The sequence below is a fragment of the Tupaia chinensis genome, unplaced genomic scaffold, assembly GCF_000334495.1.
Source record: "Tupaia chinensis unplaced genomic scaffold, TupChi_1.0 Scaffold000066_1, whole genome shotgun sequence".
NCBI classification, from domain to species: domain Eukaryota; kingdom Metazoa; phylum Chordata; class Mammalia; order Scandentia; family Tupaiidae; genus Tupaia; species Tupaia belangeri.
In genome coordinates this window covers 4976867-5004716 of record NW_006159525.1, presented here as the reverse complement: position 1 = coordinate 5004716, position 27850 = coordinate 4976867, and the positions used below count along the sequence as shown (strand labels likewise).

General features: G+C 47.7%; 1 protein-coding gene and 1 long non-coding RNA gene across 2 annotated transcripts in view; one reads left to right on the top strand and one right to left on the bottom strand.

The window, feature by feature from the left end:
* Positions 1-15907, top strand: part of LOC114005145 (uncharacterized) — a 30979-nt gene extending 15072 nt beyond the window's left edge. Inside the window, exon 2 of the long non-coding RNA XR_003547038.1 lies at positions 15150-15907. This is a non-coding gene — a long non-coding RNA (uncharacterized LOC114005145). The remainder of the gene's footprint in view (positions 1-15149) is intronic.
* Positions 9828-27850, bottom strand: part of BCAS1 (brain enriched myelin associated protein 1) — a 134359-nt gene continuing 116336 nt past the window's right edge. The window contains 4 exon segments of the mRNA XM_006141900.2: positions 9828-10826; positions 11600-11793; positions 11835-11901; positions 17519-17584. Of these exon segments, the coding sequence (XP_006141962.1) occupies positions 10752-10826; positions 11600-11793; positions 11835-11901; positions 17519-17584 (402 nt within the window). The 3' untranslated portion in view covers positions 9828-10751.

The following is a 27850-nucleotide window of genomic DNA, read 5'->3' as shown; positions in this document are numbered from 1 at the left end:
ATCTTTTAAAAAAGAAGATAAATAAAATAAAATTAAATAATTCTTTAAAAAGAAAGAAGCTACTTCTTTTGGTTTTCAGGAAATTTAATGATGAAATAGTTTTGGATTTCCCACTTCGGATTCTTGTCGGAGGCAGCCTTCAGCAGGTTCTTGAGCTTGCTCCTGGCTTCAACCAAGGGGAGGGGAGAGCCTGTCAAGGTCCTCTGGACAGGGCAGGGCAGGGCAGGGCAGGCTCTCAGGAACTTGGCTATGAGTCAAAGCGAGGGTCGGACTAGGGCATCGCAGTCCTTCCCGCTCTGAGGTTCTCTTGGCCGGGAATGAAGAAAGTGGGGACGTTTTCCTTGCTCAGTATCGACAGCACGAGGTCGTCCTCCGATGGTCGCTCCTCGGACAATGAGCAGCTTCCCAGAGTTGTTCTCTAGGCTGTCCTGCCACTGGGGGATTAAGGAAAAATGCTCTTCGCTCCCCTCTCCAGAATTTCCTGTCCTGTCTTGTGGTTGACTTAAAACATTTTCTGCTCCCGCCTCCCCCTTTCTCACCATCTCTTCTTCATGGTTAAAGGTTATAAACTTGCAAAGGAAATGATTAAGCCGATCCAGAGATCTTGGCCATGGGACCTGATTTTTTTTAAGGTCCTAGTTTTTGCAAACCAAAGAAATCTGTCCACTGAAGGATTTGTACTTGAGATTTTTAGCCTTAGTCAGGGCTGGAGCCTAATTTCCTGTTTTTGTATTCTCGAAACTGCTAAGCTACTTGTGAGCAACTGGCCAGGAAAGATATGGAGGCATGGGGGTGTGGAGAGAGGGTTGCGAGTCAAGAGGGGAGGAGAAAGGCTGCTCTTTTCCAGGTCTGGAAGGATTTTTTTTTTTTTTGGCAATAAAGTAGAAACCAGAGGCAAATTCTGGACATTGAAGTTGGGGGGTGGGGCAAGAAAGAAGGAACAAGTTCTAGCAGGCATGTTAATGGGCTGACAGGTACTCAAAGAACAGTCGCATCTCAAGATGTTTCCATAAGCAAGGACATTTATTAGGTTCTTATTATGTGCAGGCACTGGGCTAAGTACTTGGCATGTGATACACTATTACGTCTCCATGGCAACTCAGTGGGGTGGATTCTGCTGGCATCTCCATTTTATGGATGTCAAAGTCAAGCTTGTAGAAGTTAAGCAACTGAAGGCCACCTGGCTAGAACTGGGATTCCACCCAAGGCCACTTGGATCCTGAGGGTGTCCAAAGACTGGGTGGCCCCTGAGTCCACAAAGGAGAGGGCGTGTGTTCCCTCGGGAAGAGGCTGACTTCAGCATCGTCGTCAGTCATGTTTACTGAGCACTTACTACGCTCCTGACACTGTGCCTTCATGCTCCGTCCCGTTTACTCTTCTCAGCAAGTCTCTGGGACAAGGGCCATTCTTGTTCTCATTTTGCAAAGGAACAAACTAAAGCTCAGGGGCGGAATAGCTCACCCAAGAGCTCAGGGCTTTAGACTGGTTAAAACACAGACTTTTCAGGTTCAAGTTTCCACCACATGAGTTTCTGATCCAGTGGGGCTTGAGGATTTGCAATTCTATGTTCTCACGGGTTGGAGGTGCTGGTGGTTCAGGGATCGGCAGGGAGAGCCATGGGGCTGGTCTCCTGGGGAAGGTGGTGTCTGCTTAGAGGATCAGACAACGGAGTGAAAACAAGCTCTCTGTAAAGCATGAGGGGACCCACTCCAATGGAGGGGCCCAGAGCGTGTCTGTCGCTCCTGTCTACACACTGAGGACAGAGTGATGAATGAGACAGACAGGAGGATCCTGAGCAACCCATGGCATATGGCCCTGCTTTGGAGGGTGGGGCCGTGTCATTACAGTCTAGATTGGAGGGGCGTGGTTGGCGAGGCAATAGCTAACCATAGAAATCCGGATATCAGTAACTGCTTTGCTATTTATTACATCATTGTATTAATATTTGCCTTCTCAATGCTAACTTCACCAAAATGATCAGACGAAACTGATTAGGGTAATCTCATAATCCCCTTGCCTAGAACTGCAGCAATCCTCTGGCACCCACTTTAGGATGAAGTGGGCCCGTGACACACGCAGAGCCGAATCTCGGAGATTCAGGGCCCAGCTCTGATGGAACACCTGTTATATGAAATGATATATTTCCTTATTATTATTGTTATTGTTAGCCAGCACAGAGGCCCAGAGAAACAGCGCCAAGGCTGTTCCACGGCACCACCCTCATTCTCTCTTCTCCTCTCCTCTTCTTTCTTCTCCTTCGACTCCTTTTCCCCTTCTCCTTCTCTTTCTCTTTTCCCTACTTCCTCTTCCTTCTCCTTCTTTACCAGTACACGGAGGGTTTCCTGTGGGCGCTAATCGCTCGGTGCCGAGCGGCTCCCATTCACCGAGTGCTTTCTGGGCACCAGCCCCAGCACTGTTTGCTGTGCATCCTCTTCCTCCGGCGCCCAGCCCAGTCGCTCCCAAGTCAGTGCCCTAATTGTCCCATGGCCATCACCGAGGGAGGAAACTGAGAGGTTAAGTCATTTGCCCTCCAGCAGGTGAGGCAAGGGGGTGGGGCTGCTTGGAGTAGGCTGAGCCGGGGTGACTCACCGGGCCCTGAGATGACTCCAGCCTAAAGGCCTTGCCAACCCACATCTGCTAAGACCCTGCAGATAAAAGTGGAAAAAACATCCTTATCTGTCTTGGAGGGCTGGGAATCATGGGAGGCCGCTGACCCACCTAGTTTGGCTTCTTGAGTTCTCCTCATTACGCTTGAGGGCTCTAGAAGTCAATCAGTAGACAGCCTTCCTTGCTTTGGCTCTGTCACCCTGATAGGCAACCAGAAAAAAAAGCCCTGGCTAGAAAGTGTAAAACCCCAGGTATTAGAGCGCCCCCGTGTGGTATGATTTAATGGGAACATGCTGAGGGAACAATAAAACTCTGAAGGAATGAGCTCCTTTGGTGGCAACCAAAAATGCAGAAGCACAAATTTGGAAAAACAAACAAACAAACAAACAAACAGAAATAAAAAGACCAGCACAGGTGCATGCACGTTTTTCCATAATTAAAATCTCCCAGAGGATGCGATTCAATTCAGTTAGGGAAGCACAGCTTTAAATTAGACAATGTATTCAGGAAGCGTCTCATAAGCGGTAAGGAGCGCTAATGCTAATGCGAGGCATGATTCGCATCATCCTCACATCTGCGGAACTGCAGGAATGGCGACTTGTGCTGTGGCAAGTTAAAGGGCCAGAAGATGGAGCAGCTTGTCAAGAGCAGCTTTCTGGACAGGGCTGAAAGAGGTTAAAGGGTTAAATTCTCTAGAAAACCGTTTATGCAGAGGGCTGGATCCTCAGGCATTGGGGCCTGCGCCATAGATCTGAATTACAAATTTACAGGACGTGCTGCTTAGTCATTTATTTTCTTCCTAATGGAACCCATAATTCCGTGGGCCAGCGCCACTGTATTTTCACTGACAGAGTGAGCAACATCTTGACCACGGAGAAGCCCATTCTGCTCGGCATGCGAAACTGCCTTTTACAAAGGCTGGAAGGGGGACTAGAGGGTGGTTAGGAGCAGCCCTGTACCCTGAGGGTGCTGCGGAGCACAGGCCCTGGCTCTCCCCATCTGCGACCTTGCTAAGTCAGTAACTGGAAAGCTTCCCTTCCCTTTCTGGGGGGTCATGTGGCTGAGTTTGCTTTCCAAGGTGTAAGGTCGACTTGGGACTATTTGCCCTAAGAGATGACAGACCAGGATTGTAGAAATCCACTCCCTTCCAGGCCCTTTGAGAAGGAGCCGGCGGACACAGATCTGTCTCTTGGAATTTAACTTAACGAGCCCCCCGTGTACCTAGACTGCTTGCTAACAAATGAGGACAATCGGCATGTGTGCGTGTGCGTGTGTGTGTGTGTGTGTGTGTGTGTGTGTGCGTGAGAGAGAGAGAGGGAGGGAGGGAGGGAGAGTTTAACTCCCTGGAAATCGGTTTAAAGAGCGAGGGCACAAGCATTTGACTTTCTTTCCCATTTCCTTCCCTTTCTGGCCTCTGTGTAGGCTTCTGCCTCCTTCCCCAAGCTCATGAATTCAGGAGGGACCTGAAGGCTGCTGGGAACAACTGCTCTTTTAAATAAATTCTTTTATGATATCAGTCAAAAAGTCACCGTCAGCTGGAACTGGAGAGCAGTCTTGTGGCGTGGGGTGCGCGCGTGTGTGTGCATGTGTGTGTACGTGTGCGTGCGCGCGTGCGCGTGTGGACTGGCGGCCATTTCAGCTCACTAGCTTCATTTCTGGAAAGGCCACTTCTTGACATGGAAGAAGACACACTTCCCTGTGCACCTAAAAATAAATAAGTGAATAGTAAATAAATAGTACTAATGAGAAGGCACCTCTGACCCCCCCCTCGGTCTCGCGTCCTTCCCTTTTTTCTGGCATTTGTACCGCGCTGCTGTGGGCAAGTTCTCCTTCGCCCTTTCCCCTGGTTTCCAGCCCTCGCTGGGACTTCAGTCCCTCTCAAATCTGTGTCCCAACGGCCTTCCTGCGCTCACTTGGGGAGTTTCTGCTCTTTTTCACTCTAGCTCAGCATGAGGCGTGGAAATTAGTTACGTATTATAAATGCATCAGGACTGGGATCTTGACAGCAAAAGCTTCCCGATCCCAAACAAGAAAACACACATACACAAAACACACAATTAGTTTTAACTCGCTTCTTAAACTACAGCTGGACTTAGGGCCCCCCAAAGAAGTCACTTCTTGAGTTCTCTCTGCTTTAAGTTTTCTTGCCTTACAGCAAACAAAGAAACAAGTTATTGCATTAAAAGATTTTTTTTTTCCTTTTGGCTCAGGAAGATGGGAAGCCAAGTTATAAAAACCGTTGTGCTCTGCAGAGTGTTAGCAAAGAGAAATGTCTGGTTTGTGGGGTGCCGTGGGGGCACCCTCTACACTAGCAATTGGCCTGAGCTACTCAGTCACTAGACCCTGGTCTCTCCCTGCTGCCTGGGGGTATTTCTCAGCAGTGAAAAGCCCCTACACCCAGTGTGGTGAAACTTGCAAATAATTGTCACCTTTCTCAAAGGACTGCAGCCCAAGCCACCAAAAGTCACAGCAGGTACCCTCCCCCCATGGCTTTGGAGACAAAGGAATAGCTGGTGTCTGAGAACCAACCTGAACCATCTGAATCATCACAGGCTCTACTTGTGGTGATGGCGGAGGGAAGGTTGCCCTTTACCAAGAGCTTTTCTAAGATCGATCCCCCCTGCACCACCCCAAGTTAAGTGTTCTGACATGAAGTGACATGAGACAGTTCCTCGACTGGGAGCCACACAGGCACGAGGAGCCTCCAGGTTTTATGGGGAGGTCTGAAGCAGCTTGGCCAGCCGCAAGGTCAGGCCTCTGGTCTTCGCTGCAAACTTAGCGCCTGGACTGGCCATGCTGGGAGCGAGGACACCAGCAGCCCCCACAGCTGTGCTTTTAGAAAGTGTTTTGTGTGGGACCTGCAGATGGTGCAATGGTTACGTGGCTGGACTCCTACTTAGTTGGCCGTAGTTTGAGTCCTGGACCTGGTGGCTTAAAACTCGCACCAGATGTGTGTGTGTGGATGCCCAAAATCTAGAGAGGAGAACAGAGAAGGGATTGTGGTGTGACCATTCCCCTGGGGGGTGATGTCTTGCTGTCTCTCTGTCTCTCAGGTGAGCACACATACCCTATAGCAATAATCTCTCTTTCTCAAAAAAAAAAAAAGTGTTTTGTGAACACTTGTTCAAAATGCCTTTTTGCAGGACCAGCAGTTAGTGTAATAGCTATGTCGCTGGACTCCCACGTAGTCGACCACGGTTCGCCTCCTGGACCCAGTGGCTTAAAACTCATGCCGGGCGCGTGTGCGTGCATGCCCAAGATCCCAAGAGGAGAATGGAGGAAAAGGGATTGCAGCGTGACCATCCCCCCTGGGGGATGATTTCTCACTTTCTATCTCTCTGTCTCTCTCTGTCTGTCTGGCGAGCGCATGCGCTCTATAGCAAAAACCTCTCCAAAAAAAAAAAAAATGCCTTTTTGTCAAAGTGCTGGTTTGCTCTACCGGGGTCAGACCTGTTCCCGTGCCCTAGGTCCATGTCAGGAGAGTATGGTCAGTGTTTATTTTTCACGCATGCATGTCTAGGTTAGTAACACATGCTTGTCTGTATGTTGTGAATTTGAGCGTGTGCATGCAGCTGCTTTTCCTGTATGTAATATGTTCATTGAAGTGTGAGCAAATGTGGGCACCTGTACATATCTGAACATACATGTGTGTACCTGTAGCAGACACCACCAATGCCCTGCTCCCACAGCTATGGGATCTGACCTCTCAGCTCAATGGCAGCGGCTTGCCCGTCCCATCTACACCTTCCATGGCAGCCTGTGACTAATGTGAGGGCACGGAGGCTGGCCTCTGGCCTCATGGTCGCACCCACTCTGTGTGCACATCCTGTTTTGGCTCAGCCCAGTCCCACCTGGCTCCTTTACTGCCCTCCTTCCCTCTTCCTCCCTTTCTCGGGGAGCCTGGCGAGCACGCTCTGGTTACGATATACCTCCGGGTCCCGGTCTTGGGCTCGGCTCCAGGCAACCTGACCTAAAAGAGCACTCGGATCTAGGTGCGTGTATGTGCATATGCAAACACACATGTGCACACTTTCGTGTGTGTGCCCATTATAAGGAAATCCAAGAGGATCTGGGAGAGAATTATCTTCCAAAGCAGATAAAGGAGGAAGAGCACTGATTTCCATTGTGGGGGATAAATCCATCTCAGACACGGAGCAGGAGAGGCCTGCTCTGAAAGTTGACTATTAAAAGATACTTTAGGGACCAGCAGTTAGCATAATGGCTATGTCGCTGGACTCTCATGTAGTCGACTGCCGTTCCCGTCCTGGACCCGGTGGCTTAAAACTCGCACCAGATGTGTGTGTGTGGATGCCCAAAATCTAGAGAGGAGAACAGAGAAGGGATTGTGGCGTGGCCATCCCCCCTGGGGGGTGATTTCTTGCTTTCTGTCTCTCTGTCGCTCTCTGTCTGGCGAGCGCACACGCCCTATAGCAAAAACCTCTCCAAAAAAAAAAAAGATACTTTAGGGACCAGCAGTTAGCATAATGGCTATGTCGCTGGACTCTCATGTAGTCGACTGCCGTTCCCGTCCTGGACCCGGTGGCTTAAAACTCGCACCAGATGTGTGTGTGTGGATGCCCAAAATCTAGAGAGGAGAACAGAGAAGGGATTGTGGCGTGGCCATCCCCCCTGGGGGGTGATTTCTTGCTTTCTGTCTCTCTGTCGCTCTCTGTCTGGCGAGCGCACACGCCCTATAGCAAAAACCTCTCCAAAAAAAAAAAAGATACTTTAGGGACCAGCAGTTAGCATAATGGCTATGTCGCTGGACTCTCATGTAGTCGACTGCCGTTCCCGTCCTGGACCCGGTGGCTTAAAACTCGCACCAGATGTGTGTGTGTGGATGCCCAAAATCTAGAGAGGAGAACAGAGAAGGGATTGTGGCGTGGCCATCCCCCCTGGGGGGTGATTTCTTGCTTTCTGTCTCTCTGTCGCTCTCTGTCTGGCGAGCGCACACGCCCTATAGCAAAAACCTCTCCAAAAAAAAAAAAGATACTTTAGGGACCAGCAGTTAGCATAATGGCTATGTCGCTGGACTCTCATGTAGTCGACTGCCGTTCCCGTCCTGGACCCGGTGGCTTAAAACTCGCACCAGATGTGTGTGTGTGGATGCCCAAAATCTAGAGAGGAGAACAGAGAAGGGATTGTGGCGTGGCCATCCCCCCTGGGGGGTGATTTCTTGCTTTCTGTCTCTCTGTCGCTCTCTGTCTGGCGAGCGCACACGCCCTATAGCAAAAACCTCTCCAAAAAAAAAAAAGATACTTTAGGGACCAGCAGTTAGCATAATGGCTATGTCGCTGGACTCTCATGTAGTCGACTGCCGTTCCCGTCCTGGACCCGGTGGCTTAAAACTCGCACCAGATGTGTGTGTGTGGATGCCCAAAATCTAGAGAGGAGAACAGAGAAGGGATTGTGGCGTGGCCATCCCCCCTGGGGGGTGATTTCTTGCTTTCTGTCTCTCTGTCGCTCTCTGTCTGGCGAGCGCACACGCCCTATAGCAAAAACCTCTCCAAAAAAAAAAAAGATACTTTAGGGACCAGCAGTTAGCATAATGGCTATGTCGCTGGACTCTCATGTAGTCGACTGCCGTTCCCGTCCTGGACCCGGTGGCTTAAAACTCGCACCAGATGTGTGTGTGTGGATGCCCAAAATCTAGAGAGGAGAACAGAGAAGGGATTGTGGCGTGGCCATCCCCCCTGGGGGGTGATTTCTTGCTTTCTGTCTCTCTGTCGCTCTCTGTCTGGCGAGCGCACACGCCCTATAGCAAAAACCTCTCCAAAAAAAAAAAAGATACTTTAGGGACCAGCAGTTAGCATAATGGCTATGTCGCTGGACTCTCATGTAGTCGACTGCCGTTCCCGTCCTGGACCCGGTGGCTTAAAACTCGCACCAGATGTGTGTGTGTGGATGCCCAAAATCTAGAGAGGAGAACAGAGAAGGGATTGTGGCGTGGCCATCCCCCCTGGGGGGTGATTTCTTGCTTTCTGTCTCTCTGTCGCTCTCTGTCTGGCGAGCGCACACGCCCTATAGCAAAAACCTCTCCAAAAAAAAAAAAGATACTTTAGGGACCAGCAGTTAGCATAATGGCTATGTCGCTGGACTCTCATGTAGTCGACTGCCGTTCCCGTCCTGGACCCGGTGGCTTAAAACTCGCACCAGATGTGTGTGTGTGGATGCCCAAAATCTAGAGAGGAGAACAGAGAAGGGATTGTGGCGTGGCCATCCCCCCTGGGGGGTGATTTCTTGCTTTCTGTCTCTCTGTCGCTCTCTGTCTGGCGAGCGCACACGCCCTATAGCAAAAACCTCTCCAAAAAAAAAAAAGATACTTTAGGGACCAGCAGTTAGCATAATGGCTATGTCGCTGGACTCTCATGTAGTCGACTGCCGTTCCCGTCCTGGACCCGGTGGCTTAAAACTCGCACCAGATGTGTGTGTGTGGATGCCCAAAATCTAGAGAGGAGAACAGAGAAGGGATTGTGGCGTGGCCATCCCCCCTGGGGGGTGATTTCTTGCTTTCTGTCTCTCTGTCGCTCTCTGTCTGGCGAGCGCACACGCCCTATAGCAAAAACCTCTCCAAAAAAAAAAAAGATACTTTAGGGACCAGCAGTTAGCATAATGGCTATGTCGCTGGACTCTCATGTAGTCGACTGCCGTTCCCGTCCTGGACCCGGTGGCTTAAAACTCGCACCAGATGTGTGTGTGTGGATGCCCAAAATCTAGAGAGGAGAACAGAGAAGGGATTGTGGCGTGGCCATCCCCCCTGGGGGGTGATTTCTTGCTTTCTGTCTCTCTGTCGCTCTCTGTCTGGCGAGCGCACACGCCCTATAGCAAAAACCTCTCCAAAAAAAAAAAAGATACTTTAGGGACCAGCAGTTAGCATAATGGCTATGTCGCTGGACTCTCATGTAGTCGACTGCCGTTCCCGTCCTGGACCCGGTGGCTTAAAACTCGCACCAGATGTGTGTGTGTGGATGCCCAAAATCTAGAGAGGAGAACAGAGAAGGGATTGTGGCGTGGCCATCCCCCCTGGGGGGTGATTTCTTGCTTTCTGTCTCTCTGTCTCTCAGGTGAGCACACATACCCTATAGCAAAAATCTCTCTTTCTCAAAAAAAAAAAAAGATACTTTAGAAATAAGTGTCTTTTTTTATTATTATTAAATCATAAAAAGAAAGATACAGAATCCATGACTGTGGGTCACTCTACTTCAAATGACATTTTAATATACCCAGTCCTATTACTGCTCTGTACAAGTATTAAAACAAACTCAGATATTTGAATACTCTGTAAATTTTTATTAAGCGGGGTTACGGGGAGGGTTTTCTCAGACCACACCCTACGTACAGTAGGAAATGACAGACAGACTTAGGGTAAGTGTCAGACAGAACAGTGAAACAAGCCCTCAGCCATCTGAGAAACATTAATCATGTAAGATTGCGGAGACCAGATCCTTGTTAGGGACACGGAACGCAGGATAAAAATGGAGACCTCGACGCCCCCTTGTGTTTTAAAGAAAACGTGCAACGTTTTTGTTTGTTTTTTGAAGTTGAAATCCTTGCTCTGGTTATTAAGCCTGAAAGCAACTGTCCTCTCAAGTCTTTTCAAGCCTTCTCCAGTCAGTCTTCCCCTGTCAGCAGTAACACTCGAGGACCCTATTTGGAAAACAATTCTTCTGCATTTCTTTTTTCACACCAGAAAACTGGCCACCACTCAACACCGAGCTCCTGTTCTCCCTCCATGAAATGCGAATTTAAAGATTTTCATCTCCCTTCTCCAAGCTCAGAGGATGGACATGCCTTGGCTAAAAGGCTTAGTTCCCTCTAGCAGGCATGGTTTCCCTGCAACGTCCTTGTCGCTGCCGTTTCTCATAACTCGACCCGCAGACATTCCTCCGCCCGCTCCCTGCCCTGCTTGGCGATCACCGATTCTTCTGACCTAAACCCTCTATGGAATTTGCCAGGAGAGACTGAACCAGAGACGTAAATGATACACCTCAATATACAACAGCTCAGGCTGGATTTGTAGGCAGAATTTCATTTGGTGGCCATGGGAAGGAAAAATATATACACAGAGTGTGTCTGGGAGGAGGCGGGACAGGGAGGGGCCATCTTGGTGGCAGGAGGAGCTGGTGGGGACTGGAGCGGTTTGTTTACTTGGATTTGCCAACTGGTCCGATGGACACGGGGTCTGTTTGCACTTGGGCGTCCGACATCCGCTTTGGTCCCTGGAGAAAAACATAAAGAAGCTGTAGGGTCCTGCCGCTCGGTAACATCCACCACGACAGCGCTGGCCGTAGCCCGTGCTCGGCGTGGCGCTCAGCGCTCGGCGTGGCGCTCAGCGCACACCCCCTGGTGAGGGGTGGACGAGGAGGGTCTCTGATCAGGTGCTCAAGCTCAACACTCGGTTAGGTTCCTTTTTAGCGTTGTGACATCTCCAACCAACTACTTAACTCTCTGTGTTTCAGTTTCTTCTCTTTAAAGTGGGAGTGATAGACGAGTCAGGTGGTGTGGTGCTGGGGTCCCCTGTTAAACTCTTCAGGGTGCCCTCTGGCTACAGGGGACAGTTACCTGGTCCTGCCATCCTGTGTTCACAGTTCCAGCCCCTGAGCTTCAGTCCTGTCCTTCTCTCTGTCCTATGGGTGCACCTCTGCTCTGGACCTCCCGGGCCTTCCTCTCCAGGCCAAGCCAAGGTCTCACCTTATATGTCACCTATTCTCAGAAGTCTTCCTGGATACTCCTCCCAAACCCAAGGCCTTTCCCTTGACCTCAACTCGACCTGTACGTAGCACCCCGCACCCATCAATCCTGTACCTGACCGTGGGCTCCAGAATAGCAACATCCCTGTCAGTCTTCCTCCCTGCACCGAGCCTGGTGCCTGTCACATGGTCACTGCTCAATACATATTTGCCAAATGTCCAGCCAGCTCTTAGCAATCCATCCCAACTGGAGGTGCGAACCATACCCTCGGCCCAGAAAGAGGGGGTTGAAATCCACCTACCAGGCCCTTAAAGAAGCCCCCAAGGGACTGCTGTCGCTTCTCAGGTCTCTTCTGGGACTTGTCCCCGTTCTGCAGTGAGTTCCCGTCCCCCGGGGCCTGTTCCACACACTGGGCTGGCTCTTTGGCTTCCTGCTTGTTGCTCTTCTGCTTGTTCATCTCCGCCGGCTTCTTGTCCTTGGACGAGCCCTCTTTGCCTTTCTGGGCTGCTCCGGTGGGTTGGACGAGCCCTCTTTGCCTTTCTGGGCTGCTGGGGCAGGCTCTGGCTCTGGTGGCGTGATGGGCTTCTCTGTGGCATCTGACGTCTATAGCAATTTCAAACAAAGCACTTGTTAGTGGCTGTAAGACAATCCCCAATAGCAGAGGAGTGAGTGTGTTAAGACAGAGATGTTCAAGTGTAGGATGGCAACTCTGTTTCATGGGTCCCGAGTGAAATGAAAAAGACAAACAAGAAAAATATGCAGAGGCTTATCACGGAGCAAGGTTGGGTAGGGAAGCTTTGTTTATGTAATAATCATTAACCTATGCCTTCCTTGCAAGCTTCCTTCCCCCTTCTCCCCATGCCAGAACTTGCATTTTCCTGGAGAAACCACTCTGCTCTCCAGTCAACTCCATGTCATCTAGGCCAACTAATCCCACCCTTGGACGGGCATGTGACCCAGCCCTGGCCAATCAGACATCACATACGATTGAGTTGCTGTGATTGGTTCAGGATGGCCAAATACTGATAAAAAGTGGGCTAATCTCACAGCTTTGTGAGAATAATCAGGAGAGATGCCTGCTCTTGTGCCACTGGATTTGAAGAATAGATTTGAAGATGTAAGACCCAGACTTCCTGAACCAACACCATTTCCACGGAAAACATGCCTGCACAGAGGAAAGAGAGGGACGAAGAGTTGAGGGGCTGGTGTATGTCTGCAGATCCCACTGTTCCTGAAGCCCTCTATGCTTATGTCAGTTGAAAGAGGGTTTCTCCCACTTGCAACCTGCAACCCACGTGACTTAATGGAGGGACGCCATTCTTTACTCCACGATCACGTCTGCCTTCATTTTGGGGTGAAACTGTCCTTTTGCTTCAGGAAATTTTGCTACAGGAGGACGATTCTTTTATTTTTAGTTTTGAATATACATTCTTCTATGCCCAAACAGAAAGTCTGCAATCCTACTTGTTTCCTACAATCTGGAGAGATGGGGCTATAAAATCCAACATTCTAGAAACTTCCAGATAAATTAAGGATAACAAACAAACAAAAAAAGGAAGTCTTTTCTCATAATTTATTTGAACTGAAATGTCTGTGGGGGCCAGACAGATGCTATTAAAAAAGAAAAAGAAAAGAAAAAGAAAAATCACATGGAGATCTTGTTTCTCCCACTAAGAAAGCAATGTGTGCCTAGAGAAATATTTCTCCATTGTGAGAAAAATACAGCTCAAGCTATGTGGCTTCGATTTGGGGAGGCAATGTGGAGGGGAGGGGAGGGTGGTAAACCAGAAGTCACCTGCCCTGTCCACAGGGCAACAGCTGGTCAGCAACAGCCGAGAGGTACCGTGTGGGCTCGAGCCCCAGTGCTATCAGATCTGCTTCCCATGGACCCTTGAAACTGAGCTTTTCAAAAATGCAAAATATGTCAAGTTTAAAATGTTGACCCCCTCACCCTCCAAGGCCGAATGCCCTGATCCTGAGCACCCCTGCGGGCCACAGTTGACCCCTCAGACACAGGGACATAATTCCCATCCATGACTATGCGCTGCCCCCGGGTAGGAAGTTCTCGACCGAGCTGCAGTTGATGGACGAGGCAGCCATGAAGGAGCGCTGTGTCTCACATCAGCGAATGAGCACACCTCATAGAAATAAGCGAGATGACACGGACGATGCTCCCGAGAGCCCAAGGTCTGTGAAGGCTCCTGTGCTCCAGAGGCAGAGGTCCTGGAAGACTGTCAGCCCTGCAGTGGCCCCTGAGGCTGGGCTGCTGGTTATTCAGGCCTGACCGCTCTGCATGAGCCCTGCGTCCAGACGGGAGTAAGTGCAGAATGGGAGCAGAGTGGGACGTCTGAGTGCAGGGAGCCCAGGCCTTCGGAAGAGAGTGAAGCCCCCCAGCCATGCTCTCCAGCTAGGCCCAAATCAAATGCCCTCTTATTATTTGAGTTGTGTAGAAGATTTTTTTTTAAAGAGAGATTTTTGCTATAGGGTATGTATGCTTGACAGAGAGACAGAAAGTGAGACATCACTCTGCAGGGGGCAAGGTCACACCACAATCCCTTCTCCATCCTCCTCCCAGGATCTCGCGCGCACACACACATGTGGCCGGGGTGATTTTGAAGCCACTGTGCTCAGGACCTGAACCATGGTCAGCCATGTGGGAGTCCAGAGACATAACCATGACACCATCTGCTGGTCGCTGTGTAAAAGACTTTTAAGATGCAGTGAGGGGAGAAGAGCTCAGTGTCTGCAGTCCCAAGGGCCTGGTTAGAGTCTAACTCCATCGCGTCCTTGCTGTGCGTCCTGGGACGATCGCTCTCAGCTTCCTCATCTGTGTGAGATAACAGAGGCAATGCTGCCTTGCAGTGGGGACCGAACTAGCTAAGAATGCGAAGGCTGTTTCTGGCCCGTGTGAAATGGCGAACGTAGGGTGACCGATTGTTTTGGTTTGTTGAGAACAGCCCAAAAAAGTCCCAGGCAAACTGGGACGAGTTGGTCACCCGGGGTCACCACAGCCAGTGGCTCCTCTTTGTAAGAAAACCTGCAGATCTGAGAGCCCAGTGGCAGACAAGGGGCCCAGGGGACACCTGCTGGGTGTTCTGATCAAGGTCCCATTTCCCTCAGACTGTCTCCTCTCCTTCTTCTGCTCGTTCCGCTCCAGCCGCATGTGGTGTCCTTCCATTCCTTGAAGTTTATTGTTGGCAAGGGCCTCGCGTGTGTTGTAACCTCACGTGTGTTGCAGGGCTCGCGCAGGGCTTCAGAGACTGCTGTGTCTTGGCTCAAATGTCTCAGCTCAAATGTTGCCTGCTTGGAGGAGCCACCCTCGGTTCCGGGTCTAAAGTAGCCTGCCCCTTTGTGGACTGCTGCTTTTTTTGAGATGTTTTTGGTATAAGGTGCGTACGCTCTCAACAGAAAGAGAGAAGCAGAAAGTGAGAAATCACCCCCCAGGGAGGTTGGCCACACCGCAATCCCTTCTCCTCCATTCTCCTCTCGGGATTTTGGGCATGCATGCACATGCACCCGGCGTGAGCTTAAGCCACCAGGTACGGGACTCGAACCACAGACAACTACATGGGAGTTCAGCGACACAGCCATTACGCCAACTGCTGGTCCCTGTAGGTTGCTGCTTTAGTTTACTTTTATTTGCAGTCAGTGCAGGAGTTTCTTTGCTCACTTGAAAATGCTCTCCCTCCCTCCAATGTGGGTGAGCTGCGGAGAAGCAGTCGCCATCTCTTCCTGGGCTTTATCCTGTGACCTCGAGTGGGGCTGATATGCACTAGGTCCCGATCAAACTGTGTTGAATAAGTGGCCAGCTACTTGCGTTCCAAATGTCTCCAAAATATTTTCCTTCACAGATCACCGAGGGGCAGGAAGTGTGAAGGACCCACACGGCCATCATCAGACTTCATTTTTTCCAGCAGGGAAGCTTTCAATGAATCACAGCCATCTTGTGAGTGGTTACTACATCCTATGGGGCTTCACGTTTCTTTTTAATGGCTTCAAAACCAACTTCTGGAGACAACAGCTGACTCCCATATCTTCGGAGTAAGCTAAGACTCTAAAGTATGCCACGATGCTTTGTCCTTAAATGCTGACGTTTAACACCTTTGCCTGGGGTTTCACTCGGTCTCAAAATTTATAGCAAAAATGATTCGCATCTGAACGATCCGGGTGCACTCTCTCCTGAAAGCCAGTGACACTGACAAGCTGCTGCAGATTCAGACTCTGGAGACCAACCTAGTGTGGGCTTCTCTTCCAAGAAGCATCGCCTGGGCTCACAGAGCCCTGAGGGGCCAGGACTGAAAGGCACAGAGACTGTCTATTCCCACTCTTTACAGTTAAGCTGACCCCCTGTCATCAGCCAGTGAGGACACACCAGTCTTTAGACGTCTCGATCCAAGGCCTTGGGAAATGGAATGCTCCAGTGGATTTCAAAACACTTCGAGATGAGTCCAGATAAAATGAGGTTTCCTGCTCTTTCAGATTTTCAAGGACTTCATTCTGATTTTCGAATCACCAAGATCATTGTCACCCTGCCTTGCTGTAGGATTCCAGACAGAATATGCCATCATATTTAAGGTTTTCTTTTGAGTAAAGTTAAATTTATCATGTCTCCCAGGTGGTGAGTTTTCAAAATGTTGGTTTCAAATGGTGGAGGGAGTGGTTTTGGGAATATGGTGTAGTAATTGGTGAAAACAGAAAAAAAAAAATAATTGGTTTCAAATGGTGGAGGGAGTGGTTTTGGGGATATGGTGTAGTAATTTGTGAAAACAGAAAAAAATAATAAAGCAATACAAAGCAAGCTATTCCTTGTTGGTGCACATGGATAAATCAATTACTGTGGAGGAGAACTGTAAGTTATTTATAGTCACTGCTGTGCTCTGCGTGTGTGTGTGACATGAACGACGTTGTGGGGAAGGACGTGTCCTGTTGGTCTCACAGCAGTAGGAGATAGCAGCGACTGAGGGCTGAACTGTGTCCCCCAACCCCATCGGCACGCTGAAGCTCTCACCTCCCGTGCGATCCTATTTGGAGTGAGAAGTAATTAGGTCAAATGAAGTCTTACGGGTGGCACCCTGATGTGATGAGATTAGTTTAGTGCCCTCTAAGAACGGATGCCAGAGAGCTCTGTTCTCTGTCTCTTTGCCATGTGACACGCAGCAAGAGGGTGGCCTCCCACAAGCCAGGGAGCGAGCCCTCACTGGGAGCTGAACACGGCTGGCACCTCCCTCTTGGCTTTTCCAGCCACCCAAACAAGAGAAATAAGTCTCTGGTTTCGGTTTTCCAGCTTACTGCCTTTTGTCCGGCAGCCCACGTCAGCAACAGCAGCTAACCTTGACGGGGCTCTCTGGGCCAGGAAGGTTCCAGGGTTCCCGCACTGAGTCATCTGTGTACAACCCCTGAGGCAGCACTGTTCTCTGCTCCTTCATTCAGACGAGGAAGCCGAGGTACTGAGAGATTTGGTATCTACAGTCACACAGCGAACACGCGGCTGAGCCAGGATTCGAACCCAGACGGCTTGAGTGTGCGACTCATGCTCTCAACCCCTCCGCTATATTGCTGAAACTAGCAGCAAGCTGTTTGATGACACTTGTGTGGAGGAGAATTTTAAGTTAAGAAGATGCAGGTTATGAAATAAGGAGTTGTGTATAATCCCATTAAAAACACATAGTTATAAAAATGGGATAGTGATGATGATGAGTATCATTTTTAGAATAGAGGAAACATGGACGTGAACTATATGACCCCATGACTTTCACTGATTCAAGAAATAGTTCCTACTTTGTAGCAGGCCCCGTGTGATGTGACAGAAACACAGAAGCGGCCCTTGCTCCAGCCGTGCCGAGGCAGGGGAGGGCAGGGGTAGGGGAGGAGAATGAGCGATGACCATCTGTGCGAAGAGCCACGAAGCAGAAGAACAAGGAGTAGTGTGACCAGTGACAGGTGGACGTGGACGCTCTCCGAGACATTTATGGTAATACGTAAAGGAGAATGAAGCTTCCAAGTGGAAAAGAGGGGCCAGCACGGGTTAGGGCCTCCGGTCGGAAACGGCTGAGAGCCCAACGTGCTCGAGTGTGGAGCCAGTGCAGCGCCTGGTACCCGACGAGGGGCAGAGTTTAGAGATGTCAGTGAGATGACCGTGCCGAGAGTGGCATGAAGACAAGGCCGGAGAGGGGACACCGCGGCAGCTAGCCCCACCACCAGACAGGGTCGCGGCACTTACTTGGTAGCTGGAGTCTTTCCCATTTATTTCTTCGGAGTGGGTGACTCCTCCGTCCCCTTTCACTGACTAAAATAACAAACAGACAATGGCCTTTCAGCCACCACGGCACAAAGGCAGAGAGAACCGAGGAAGTTCTGACATGGATGATCTCAGGCGCTCATCACTGGGACTGGGGTGGGAAGGCATGACTCGCGCGGTCGGCAGATCCCTAGGCCATCTGTAACTGGAGTCTGAATGCATTCAAGGGTCGGCCTCCCAAAATAATGGCAGTCAAAGTCCTCAACCCTGGCCTTGCAGTTCTGGGATAAATACAAGGGGGCTTGAAACATTCATGGAAAAAATGGAATTAAGATACGAGTTTATTTTCCTAAAAAATTGAAATCCACGTGCAGCTTTTTCATAATGCGCATTTTCCACGAACTGTTCGAAGACCCCTTGTAAACGATGATGAAAACACTAACATGGGAACCAGGAAGCTGTGGGGTTTATTGAACGACCGAATAACAAAATGAACCCTGGGGCCATCCGTAGCTTTCCAATGCTGGCGTTTCGGTGGTGGGTGTTCTGTTCTATTTTTGCCCTTGTGGAGATGCAAGTTTCTCGAGCATTCCCTTTTCCATCCTTCCATCCTGTTTTAACCACAGCATCCCCTATAGCCAGGCGCATCAGGGATGGCGGAGGTAGAAGTCACAGTTTCAGCTCCTTAAAATTCCCTGCTCTAAGCTAATAGTTCTGAAATCTGATTCCAGGACCAGCACCCTCAGCGTCACATAGGAAATTGACTCTCCATCTACCGAATCAGCATCCACAGGGGCTGGGCTCAACCATCTGTCTTTAACAAGCCTTCCCTGTTTGAGTTTGAGCATCACTGCAATAGGCTAACTGGCTATAGACAAATTCACTGGGACCAGCAGTTGGTGTAATGGCTATATTGCTAGACTTCCATGTAGTCGACAGCAGTTCGAGTCCCAGACCCAGTGGCTTAAACTCACACCGGGCGCGTGTGCGTGCATGCCCAAGATCCCGAGAGGAGAATGGAGGAGAAGGGACTGTAGCATGGCCATCCTCCCTGGGGGGTGATTTCTGACTTTCTGTCTCTCTTTGTCTTTCTGGTGAGCGCACATGCCCTATAGCAAAAAAAAAACAAAAAACCTCTCTAAAAAAAGTTTGGACAATACTGGGGTCTGTGGTTTTAACTGTGCATTTATTAATGCCATATACTTGATGCATGATAAAAATCCAAGAAATATGGAAATGAATTACTCAGTCATTATCAACAAGATTGACTCTCTGTATATTTGATCATTGCTTAATGTCTCCGTTCCCACCTGTGAAGGGAGTGTGGAGAGGAGGGGTGAAGCACCATGTGTGAGAGTCGGTGGTCAGGGGCCTGAGCGCCTGGAATCTGATTACACATGATTAGCTTGGCTGTTCTCTTAGCAGGCAGTGAGAATCCACAACACACAAACTAAGAACAGCTAAAACACTGAAGGCACACGAACACTTCTTGACTGATTAAGATTAAGTTAATATTATGTGTCTCTGTTACTTCACATATGGTGCTAATTTTATTAGAGATAATAAAAGTTATTTAGGGAGCCATCAGGAGAAGAATGGAGGAGAAGGGATTGTGGCATGGCCATCCTCCGGGGTGGGGGTTGGGGGATGATTTCTCACTTGCTTTTTCTCTTTCTTTCTCTGGCCAGTGCATGCATCCTTAAAAAATATTTATGAATGTGAAATGGGAGAAAATTTTTGTTAACTATGCCTCAGATAAGGGACTGATAACCAGAATACACAGAGAACTCAAGCAACTTACCCGGAAGAAAATGAAGAACCCAATTAAAAGATGAAAAAATGAGTTGAATAAACGACTCTCTACGGAAGACATATGAGGAGCCAAAAAGTATATGAAAAAATGCTTAATATCCCTCACCATAAGGGAGATGCAGATCAAAACTACAATGAGATATCACCTAACCCAGTCAGAATGGTGAAGATTAAAAGAACGAAAAATGGTAAGTGTTGGCAGGGATGTGGTGAAAGGGGAACTCTCCTACATTGTTTGTTGGTAGAATGTAAACTGGTCCAGCCACTATGGAGAATAATATGGAGGTTCCTCAAAGACCTTCAAATAGAACCACCATATGATCCAGCAACTCCACTCCTGGGGTATCTACCCAAAGGACAGGAGAACACTCAGTCGGAAAAGCACTTGCACAACTATATTTATTGCAGCATTATTCATGATTGCTAGAATGAAACCAACCCAAATGTCCACAAAAGGATGAATGGATTGAAAAAGCATGGCACATATACTCCATGGAATACTGTTCAGCCATAAAAAAACAAGACCCGGCATTTGATAGAAAGGGGATGAACATGGAAGATTTATTGCTGAGTGAAGTAAGTGAGGCTATGAAAGAGAGACACTGTATGTCTCCACTTAACATATACTGATTGTCCACACTCTATGGTAGAGACTGAAAGACTGGAGGGCATAAAACCATTGAAAATTGCTGTGGACACTGGGGACAAAGTGGAAAGAGAGTGAGAGAGGGGAAGAGTGCAGGAAGGGAAATTTGGGAAAAAATGGAGGAGACATTTATTGGACACAGATATGGTTTGTTGCCTGTTGATGTCATGGAATCATGCGTGCCCCATCCAGAGAACAAGTTCTCTTTTGCCTGGTTGAGAGATGGATTTTTAAAAATTTTTATTTTTCATTTTAATTAATTAATTTATTTTTTGTAGAAGTTTTTGCTATAGAGCGTCGCCAGAAAGACAGAGAAAAACAGAGAGACAGAAAGCGAGAAATCACAGCTCCCCCCCACCCCACAAACCCCCGGCAGGATGGCCACGCCACAATCCCTTCTCTTCCATTCTCCTCTCGGGATTAGGCACACATGCACACACACCCGGTGTGAATTTAAGCCACCGAGTCTGAGACTAACCACAGTTAACTACATGGGAGTCTAGCAACATAGCCATTACACCAATTGCTGGTCCCAGAGAGGGGGATTTTTTAACTTTCTGTTAGTTGTTGTAATTTGGTATCCATTAGGTCCTCTGCAGTTTAAGGTTTCGATCTGCTTTTTTCCCTCACCCTATCGTTGGTGGCCCTTGGAGGAGAATTTGGATTAAGTCAGAAACTGTGCCTGAAGTTGCAGATCTCAGGGCACCTCAGTGACCATCGAGAAAACAGACCTTCGGGCTGCCAGGGAGATCGCTGCAAAGACACTGAATGTCTTAAAGAAAAGGTGTGGTGGTGGAGGAATATCTCGAGCTTTTTAATGACTTCCTGTGTTTGTCTTGAGACACAGGAAGCTGTCCCTACACACGGGCGACCTCACACAGGGTCTGGACTAAGGACCTTTTCAAGTCCACCTGACATGGTTTCCGGAAGAGCAGTTATTCTAACAAGCCTTTCCCTCTCTTTCCCCCTCTCTTCCTCCCTTCCTTCCTTCCCTTCTCTCCTCTCCTCTTTTCTTTTTCTTTCTTTTCACCTTGTAGATCCCACTTTCAGAGACAAACCAGAATTACTCACATAGGAGTTTTAGTCAAAAGACCACAATCACAGAAGGTTATTTTTTCTAGCTGTCAAAAAGAGCAAACTTACTGTTTAAAGAAACTGAAATTCTTTTTCTTTTTTTTTTTTTAGAGGTTTTTACTATAGGGAACATGCGCTTGCCAGAAAGACAGAGACAGACAGAGAGACAGAAAGCGAGAAATCACCCCCCAGGGGGAATGGCCACACCACAATCCCTTCTCCTCCAGTCTCCTCTTGGGATCTTGGGCATGCACGCACATGCACCTGGCGTGAATTTAAGCCACTGGGTCCAGGACTTGAACCATGATTGACTACATGGGAGTCCAGCGACACAGCCATTACACCAACTGCTGGTCCCAAAACTGAAATTCTTTCAGAGACTTTTTAATACTCTGAAGAACAGTTTGAAGACTATTAAGTAATTTCCTAGACTTTCAGTGTGGGACTGAGCAATTTTCTTCAGGGTGTTTCTTTTTATTCATGAGCGTCAAAGGCAAAGTACTGGGGCCAGCAGGTGGCATAGTGTTTAAGGTGCTGGATTCTCACATGTTCGACCGTGGTTCAAGTCCCGGATGTGGTGGCTTGAAACTCTGAGAATGTGTGTGTGTGTGTCCAAAATCCCAAAAGGAGAATGGAGAAGGGACATGGTGTGGCCATTCCCCTGGGAGGGATGATTTCTCACTTTCTGTCTCTTTGTCTCTGTCTCTTTGGTGAGTGCCCATGCCCTATAGCAAAAATCTCTTAAAAAAACAAACAAACAAACAAACAAAAAAAACAAAAACAAGACAAAGTGCCCCTGAGTGGTCAGCTGAGGCCCGGAGACGGAGGCCAGCTGAGGCCCAGGGACCTGGCAGAGTAACACGGTCAGTTGTGATATTTTCATACACTTAGGAAACGCATGAACCATCTCCAGCATCTATCATTTAGATACTCAGAATTCTCGCAGAAGTGGCCAGTTCACAGTCCTTTGAAAGCGATGCAAACACATTCTGATGGCGATCTCACGCACCCAAAGTTGAGGTTTAAAGTGAAACTCTAAGGTGAAATTCTAAGGTAGTGCAGCAATGTTATTTACTGAGTACCAGATCAGTCTCGCTACCGTACGTCCAAGGGGCTGGATGCACTGGAAATGTCCAGGAGTCAGAGAAGTTCTCGTTCCAAGTTTTCACGGTTCACCTAGATGCTCACTTGAAGTGAGGGTGGACTATTCAGAACTGGCTGGCCAAGGGGAAGCCTGTTTCAGTGACACGTATGCACAGAAATCCTGCATCCAGGCTCCCTGCGAGCTAGGTGTCCGGTGGCTCCCTTTTGCCTTGGTGTCACTGCAGGTGAGTGCAGCAGCCTGACCCACCACGGAGATGTTTCCAAAGCAGACAGTGCCCAGCACATCACAGAAACCGGGGTTAGGTTGTTCTCCCTGCGACTCTCTGGAAGAGAGCCAGCTGCCAGTGTGCAGGAAGCAGTGAGTGGACGGGGGAGCTTCTAGATCAACAGAAACGACCACACCACACAGACCTGACTTTGAATTCTGCCTCTGCCATTTACCAGTGCTGGGACCATGGGCAAACGGCTTAACCACTTGTGAGGCTCGATGCCCCATCAGCGCGAGGCAGGGAGAACGCTCTTTTCACAGAGCTCTCTGTTAATGAAATGGGACAATGAGCATGCTCAGCACACAGTGGCTGCCCGTCACTGCGCAGGAAGAGTGACTGGGAGCCATTGCTGTTATCACTCGCTCCTGGCCAATGACTGCAGACCTGCTCAGGGGCGGGAAGGAATGCAAGCTTCTGGTGGAGAGCGAGACGGCCTAAATAATGTTTCTGCAGAAATCGTTCCTTACAGAGGAGCTCCACCACATTTTAAAACTCAGGGAAGAATTTCAGATAAAGAATATTGAGCAGAAGACTCCTGTTTTTGTTTCGTTTTGTTTTGGTTTGGTTTATTGCCATAGGGTGCATGTGCTCATTGGAGAAAGACAGAAAGTGAGAAATCATTCCCTGGGGGAAGGGGGGAGGGATGGCCACACCCATTAATCCTTTCTCCTGGTTTCTCCTCTCAGGATTTTAGGCATGCACATTCATGCACTTAGCACGATTTTTAAGCTGGGTCTGGGACTCAAACCATAGTCGACCATGTGGGACTCCAGTCCTTAACTACCATGCTCCAAAGATCAATACCAGCCACCTTTATATCCCCTCCAGTTAGAACACTTCAGCAGGTTTTACTAGACTTACTAGGTCGCACGTAATCGACAACTCTGATTTCACGGCTGTCTCCTGCCGGACTTCAGTTTGCCCACTATTATAGCTCCTAGTTTTCCCTAAGCCCACGCATGTTATTCCGACAAAGGCTTCCTTATGAAACTACTGGTCCCAAGAAAGAGGCATGAGGGGGAGTAAATGAACAATGCATGTGAAAATAGCTCGGAGGAGGAAAGCACTTTTCAAGTGCAACGTGTTATTAGCATTAAGAAATTATAAATGCGAATCTATAGATTTCTATCTGCTCCCTCAGAGGCTCCATCTGCCCACCTGGTTGTAGGTACCTGAATACCACACCCTTCCCACTCACTTTATAAATATATACTCACGCTTCAAATACTCAATTTCTTGACATACAGCTGAGTTAATATATTTAAACCTTCTTCTACTTAGGGCTTGACAGAGTCTCAGATATGCCTCACAATTATTCTGAAGCCCTGTAGGAGCCCACAGGATTTTTGTGAAGTGGTTTGTCTACATGCCTCGAATCCAATGTTCAGATTTAAACATGACTGTTTTCTTTTCCCTGACATATAGTCATTTGAAAAATGATATTCTTTCCATTTTTATTTTTAAGACGTTAATTCTGCAAAGAAAAAAAACAAACAGTCTTTAGAAATAAATTGGGTTGAAGCCAGCAGTTGGTGTGATGGTTAAGGTGCTGGACTCTTACGTGGCTGACCATGATTTGAGTCCTGGACCTGGTGGCTTCAAAATCATGCCAGGTGCGTTTGTGTGTGCCCAAGATCCCAGGAGGGGAACGGAGGAGAAACGACTGTGGCACAGTCATGGCCCCTGGTGGGGGTGGGGGTGACTTCTCACTTTTTCTCTTTCTGTCTCTTTCCAGGGAATGTATGCCTTCTATGGCAAAAACCTACAAAAAAAAATGTTCTCTGAAACTAGAGACGCAAGGCTAGAAAGTAGAAAATCCATTATCGGATAAATAGAAACTGGGTAGAAAGCAGAGGTTTTGCCATTGAGTTTTCTCCACTAAATCAATTACTTAATAGAAACCCATATTTTGCTAACAGTATCTAAATTTAGTCTGAAATTTTCATTTATTTGACTAAAAACAAAGAAATGAAAAACGCAACTCCCAGCAAAGCCAGAATGATTGGCCCAGGTGCTGTCTCTGCTTTCGAGCCCTCAGGGCAGGCTTTTGGCTGTTGTTGTCTTCTGTATAAATCCAAACCCTTTACTATTTATTTCCTTATTTTAAAGAGGGATTTCTGCTATATGGTGCATGTGCTCGCTGGAGAGACAGAGAGACGGAAAGCGAGAAATCAACCCTGGGGGGGTGGCCACGCCACAGTCCCTTCTCCATTCTCCTCTCAGGACTTTGGGCACACACGCACACGTGCCTGGTGTGAGTTTTAAGCCATCGGGTCTGGGGCTCAAATCACCATCAGCTATATGGGAGTCCAGCAATGTAACCATTATGGCATCTTCTGGTCCCAATCCAAACACTCTCAATCGATTTGAAAGCCAAGAACGTGTTACCAAAAAGCATTTCTTAATCATGACTGGAGCTGAGTTCCAGCAATCTGCCCATGGGGATTTAACACCTGACTGTAAAAGCAGGATCATAGGTCTTTATGCAGGTGGGGGTAGGGGGGGGTGGGATAAGCCAGGGAGAACACTTGCTGTGTGTTCCCTGAGCGTGAAGATGGAGTTAAAAATAATTGTCTGCCTTCTTCATTAGGTCTCATTCTCCATGAGGACATTTATGTTCAGTGACGTCTCCCTGGTGAATGGAATACAGGGGGCACTCGACAATTCATTGTTGAGTAAGTGAATGAATGATACGCACAGTGATGGAAACAAACCAAATGTCCATCAATAGAACAATGGTTAATCTGACTCTGATAAATCTGGACAATGTAATTCGAAGAACTTGTTATAAAGAGTGAGGGGGTTCTGTATTAGGGGCTGCAGACTCAAATACTTGCAGGCATAAGGCCAATAACATAAATGAATGGGCTGTGTGTGACAATAGGGCATGGTGGAGACTTTGATAAACTGGAGGACCCAGGTCTTTTGTCTGTTTAAATTATCCCAATGGTAATATCATGTTCTAATGAAAACAAAACAGAAAAAAAGAAGATAAGAATAATTTGAATATGTGGAATTTTATGAGAAATTCCAAGGACTGCAGCAGCTTTGGAGCACTGTTTAAATATTAAAGGAGGAGACAGTGGGTGGCATGGTGGTTGGGGCACTGGACTCCCATATGACTGATAGTGGTTCGAGTCCTGGACCTGGCAGTTTGCTTTCTCACTTTCCCTCTCTCTCTCTGTGTCTCTCTCTGGTGAGCATGTGTGCCCTGTAGAAAATTCAAAAATAATAACAATGATAAATAAAATAAGATAAATAATTGTAAAAATAAAAAAAAAGTTAAAAGGGAAGGATAACATTTAAGCTGTCAGGCCTAACCGTCTTCATGGGCAATTACTAATAAGAATGATGGGCATTATAAGACTTGACATTGAGTCTGTTGAAGATTGCGTAAGGAAAATACGCCCTCTCTTCTCTCTGTCTCTATCCTCTAGAAAATTGTTAATAATTCTAAAGGACTCTTTAGTTTGTAATTTGTTTCCTTATTATTCAGACTTATCCAGTTTCTACTACTAGAAAATTTCCCCAAACAACATGTAATGGGCAGTTCTGGGGGATAAATGTAAGTACAACAGAACTTCATTTGAAATTAAAGATTTGTTTTGGATGGATGCAGTGAGTAGTTTAGGATATTTTTTCAGAGTTTCTTATATTTTCTCCTCTTTCCTTTTTTTTAAAGAGAGATTTTTGCTATAGGATGCATGTGCTCACCAGAGAGACAGAGAGAGACAGAAAACAAGAAATCATTCCCCCAGGGGCGTGGCCACACTGCAATCCCTTCTCCTCCATTCTCCCCTTGGGATCTTGGGCATGCATGTACACGTGCCTGGCATGAGTTTTAAGCCACCAGGTCTGGTACTCAAACTACAGTTGACTACATGGGAGTTCAGCAATGTAACTGTTATGCCATCTGGTGGTCCCTATCTTTCCCTCTTTAAAATGAAGAAGTATCGTGTTGGTTATTTGGAAGAGACTGTCATTCTATTTGATATTTTTTCCCCAATGCTTTTAACTCTACCCAGAAATGAGAAAAGTGATCACTCAATATTATAGTGAACTATCTGGGTGTCCCATTTGTAATTAACATGTGTTGCCATGAACAGGCTAAATGTTTTTTCTTTCCTGGCACTGTGTAAAATTGGCTTAAAAATCTCAAACCTTGGTCCCCATTTTCAGTGCTAACTTGTAGAGCAAATGGCCAGGCAGGGTTGAGCCACACGGGCTGCCCACTGCTTGCTCTACAGCTGACTCCGCGAGAATCTAGCAAGAAAGGAAAAGATTCCTGTCAACAGTTTCTAACAGAATGATTTCTAATATGCCTCAATTCCCATAGGCAAGGGCTTTGTTTTGCTTTGTGGACTAGAAAGAATTCCTTAACAGGTTGAGCCTGTGAAACTAGAGTTGCTTTTTCAAAGGATTAAACACCCAAATACTCCTGAAAATAAAGGCACACTCTAATGAAATTCTTGTTTTTCATTAAAAGAGAATTAAACCAATGACCTTGTATATGGGTTTTTGATTTTTGTCCTCCAACTGATGAAGGTTTTGTTGCATTATTAGGTTGTTGGGAAAGTCATGACATATTTTCCTATGTTTTTCTATGCAAAAATGCATCATAAATTTCACAATGACCCAATACATTTTTTTTTGAGAGGTTTTTGCTATAGGGCACGTGCGCTTGCCAGAAAGACAGAGAGAGACAGAGAGACAGAAAGTGAGAAATCACCCCCCCCGGGGGGATGGCCACGCCGCAATCCCTTCTCCTCTATTCTCCTCTCAGGATCTTGGGCACACACGCACATACACCCAGCGTGAGTTTAAGCCACTGGGTCCGGGACTCGAACCGTGGTCAGCTACATGGGAGTCCAGTGACATAGCCATTATACTAACTGCTGGTTCCGACCCAATACATTATTTAAGTTTCTGAATATTTAGTTTTTTTTTTTTTTTTTGTAAAGAGATTTTTACTATAGAGTTTTTACTGTGTGCTTGCCAGAGAGACAGAAAGCAAGAATTCACCCCGAGGGGATGGCCACGCTGCAATCCCTTCTCCTCCATTTTCCTCTTGGGATTTTGGGCATACATGCACACACGCCTAGCATGAGTTTTAAGTTGCTGGGTCCAGGACTTGAACTGTGGTCGACTACATGGGAGTCCAGTAATATAACCATTACGATATCTGCTGGTCCCTGTTTAGGTGTTAATGTCCATGATTCCTCACTGATACCAAAGACTGTCTGTCCATATCCTTACCACCCTGCAGACTAAAGGTGTGGCAAATTCACCATCTGAGTTATAGCTATTCACTTTTAGAACAGCATGTTGTTATTTCCTTATTTGAATGATCTATAACTCAGTTTTGTCTATGTGTCACTCACGTGTCGCCTTCAGAGTTTTTGCTACATC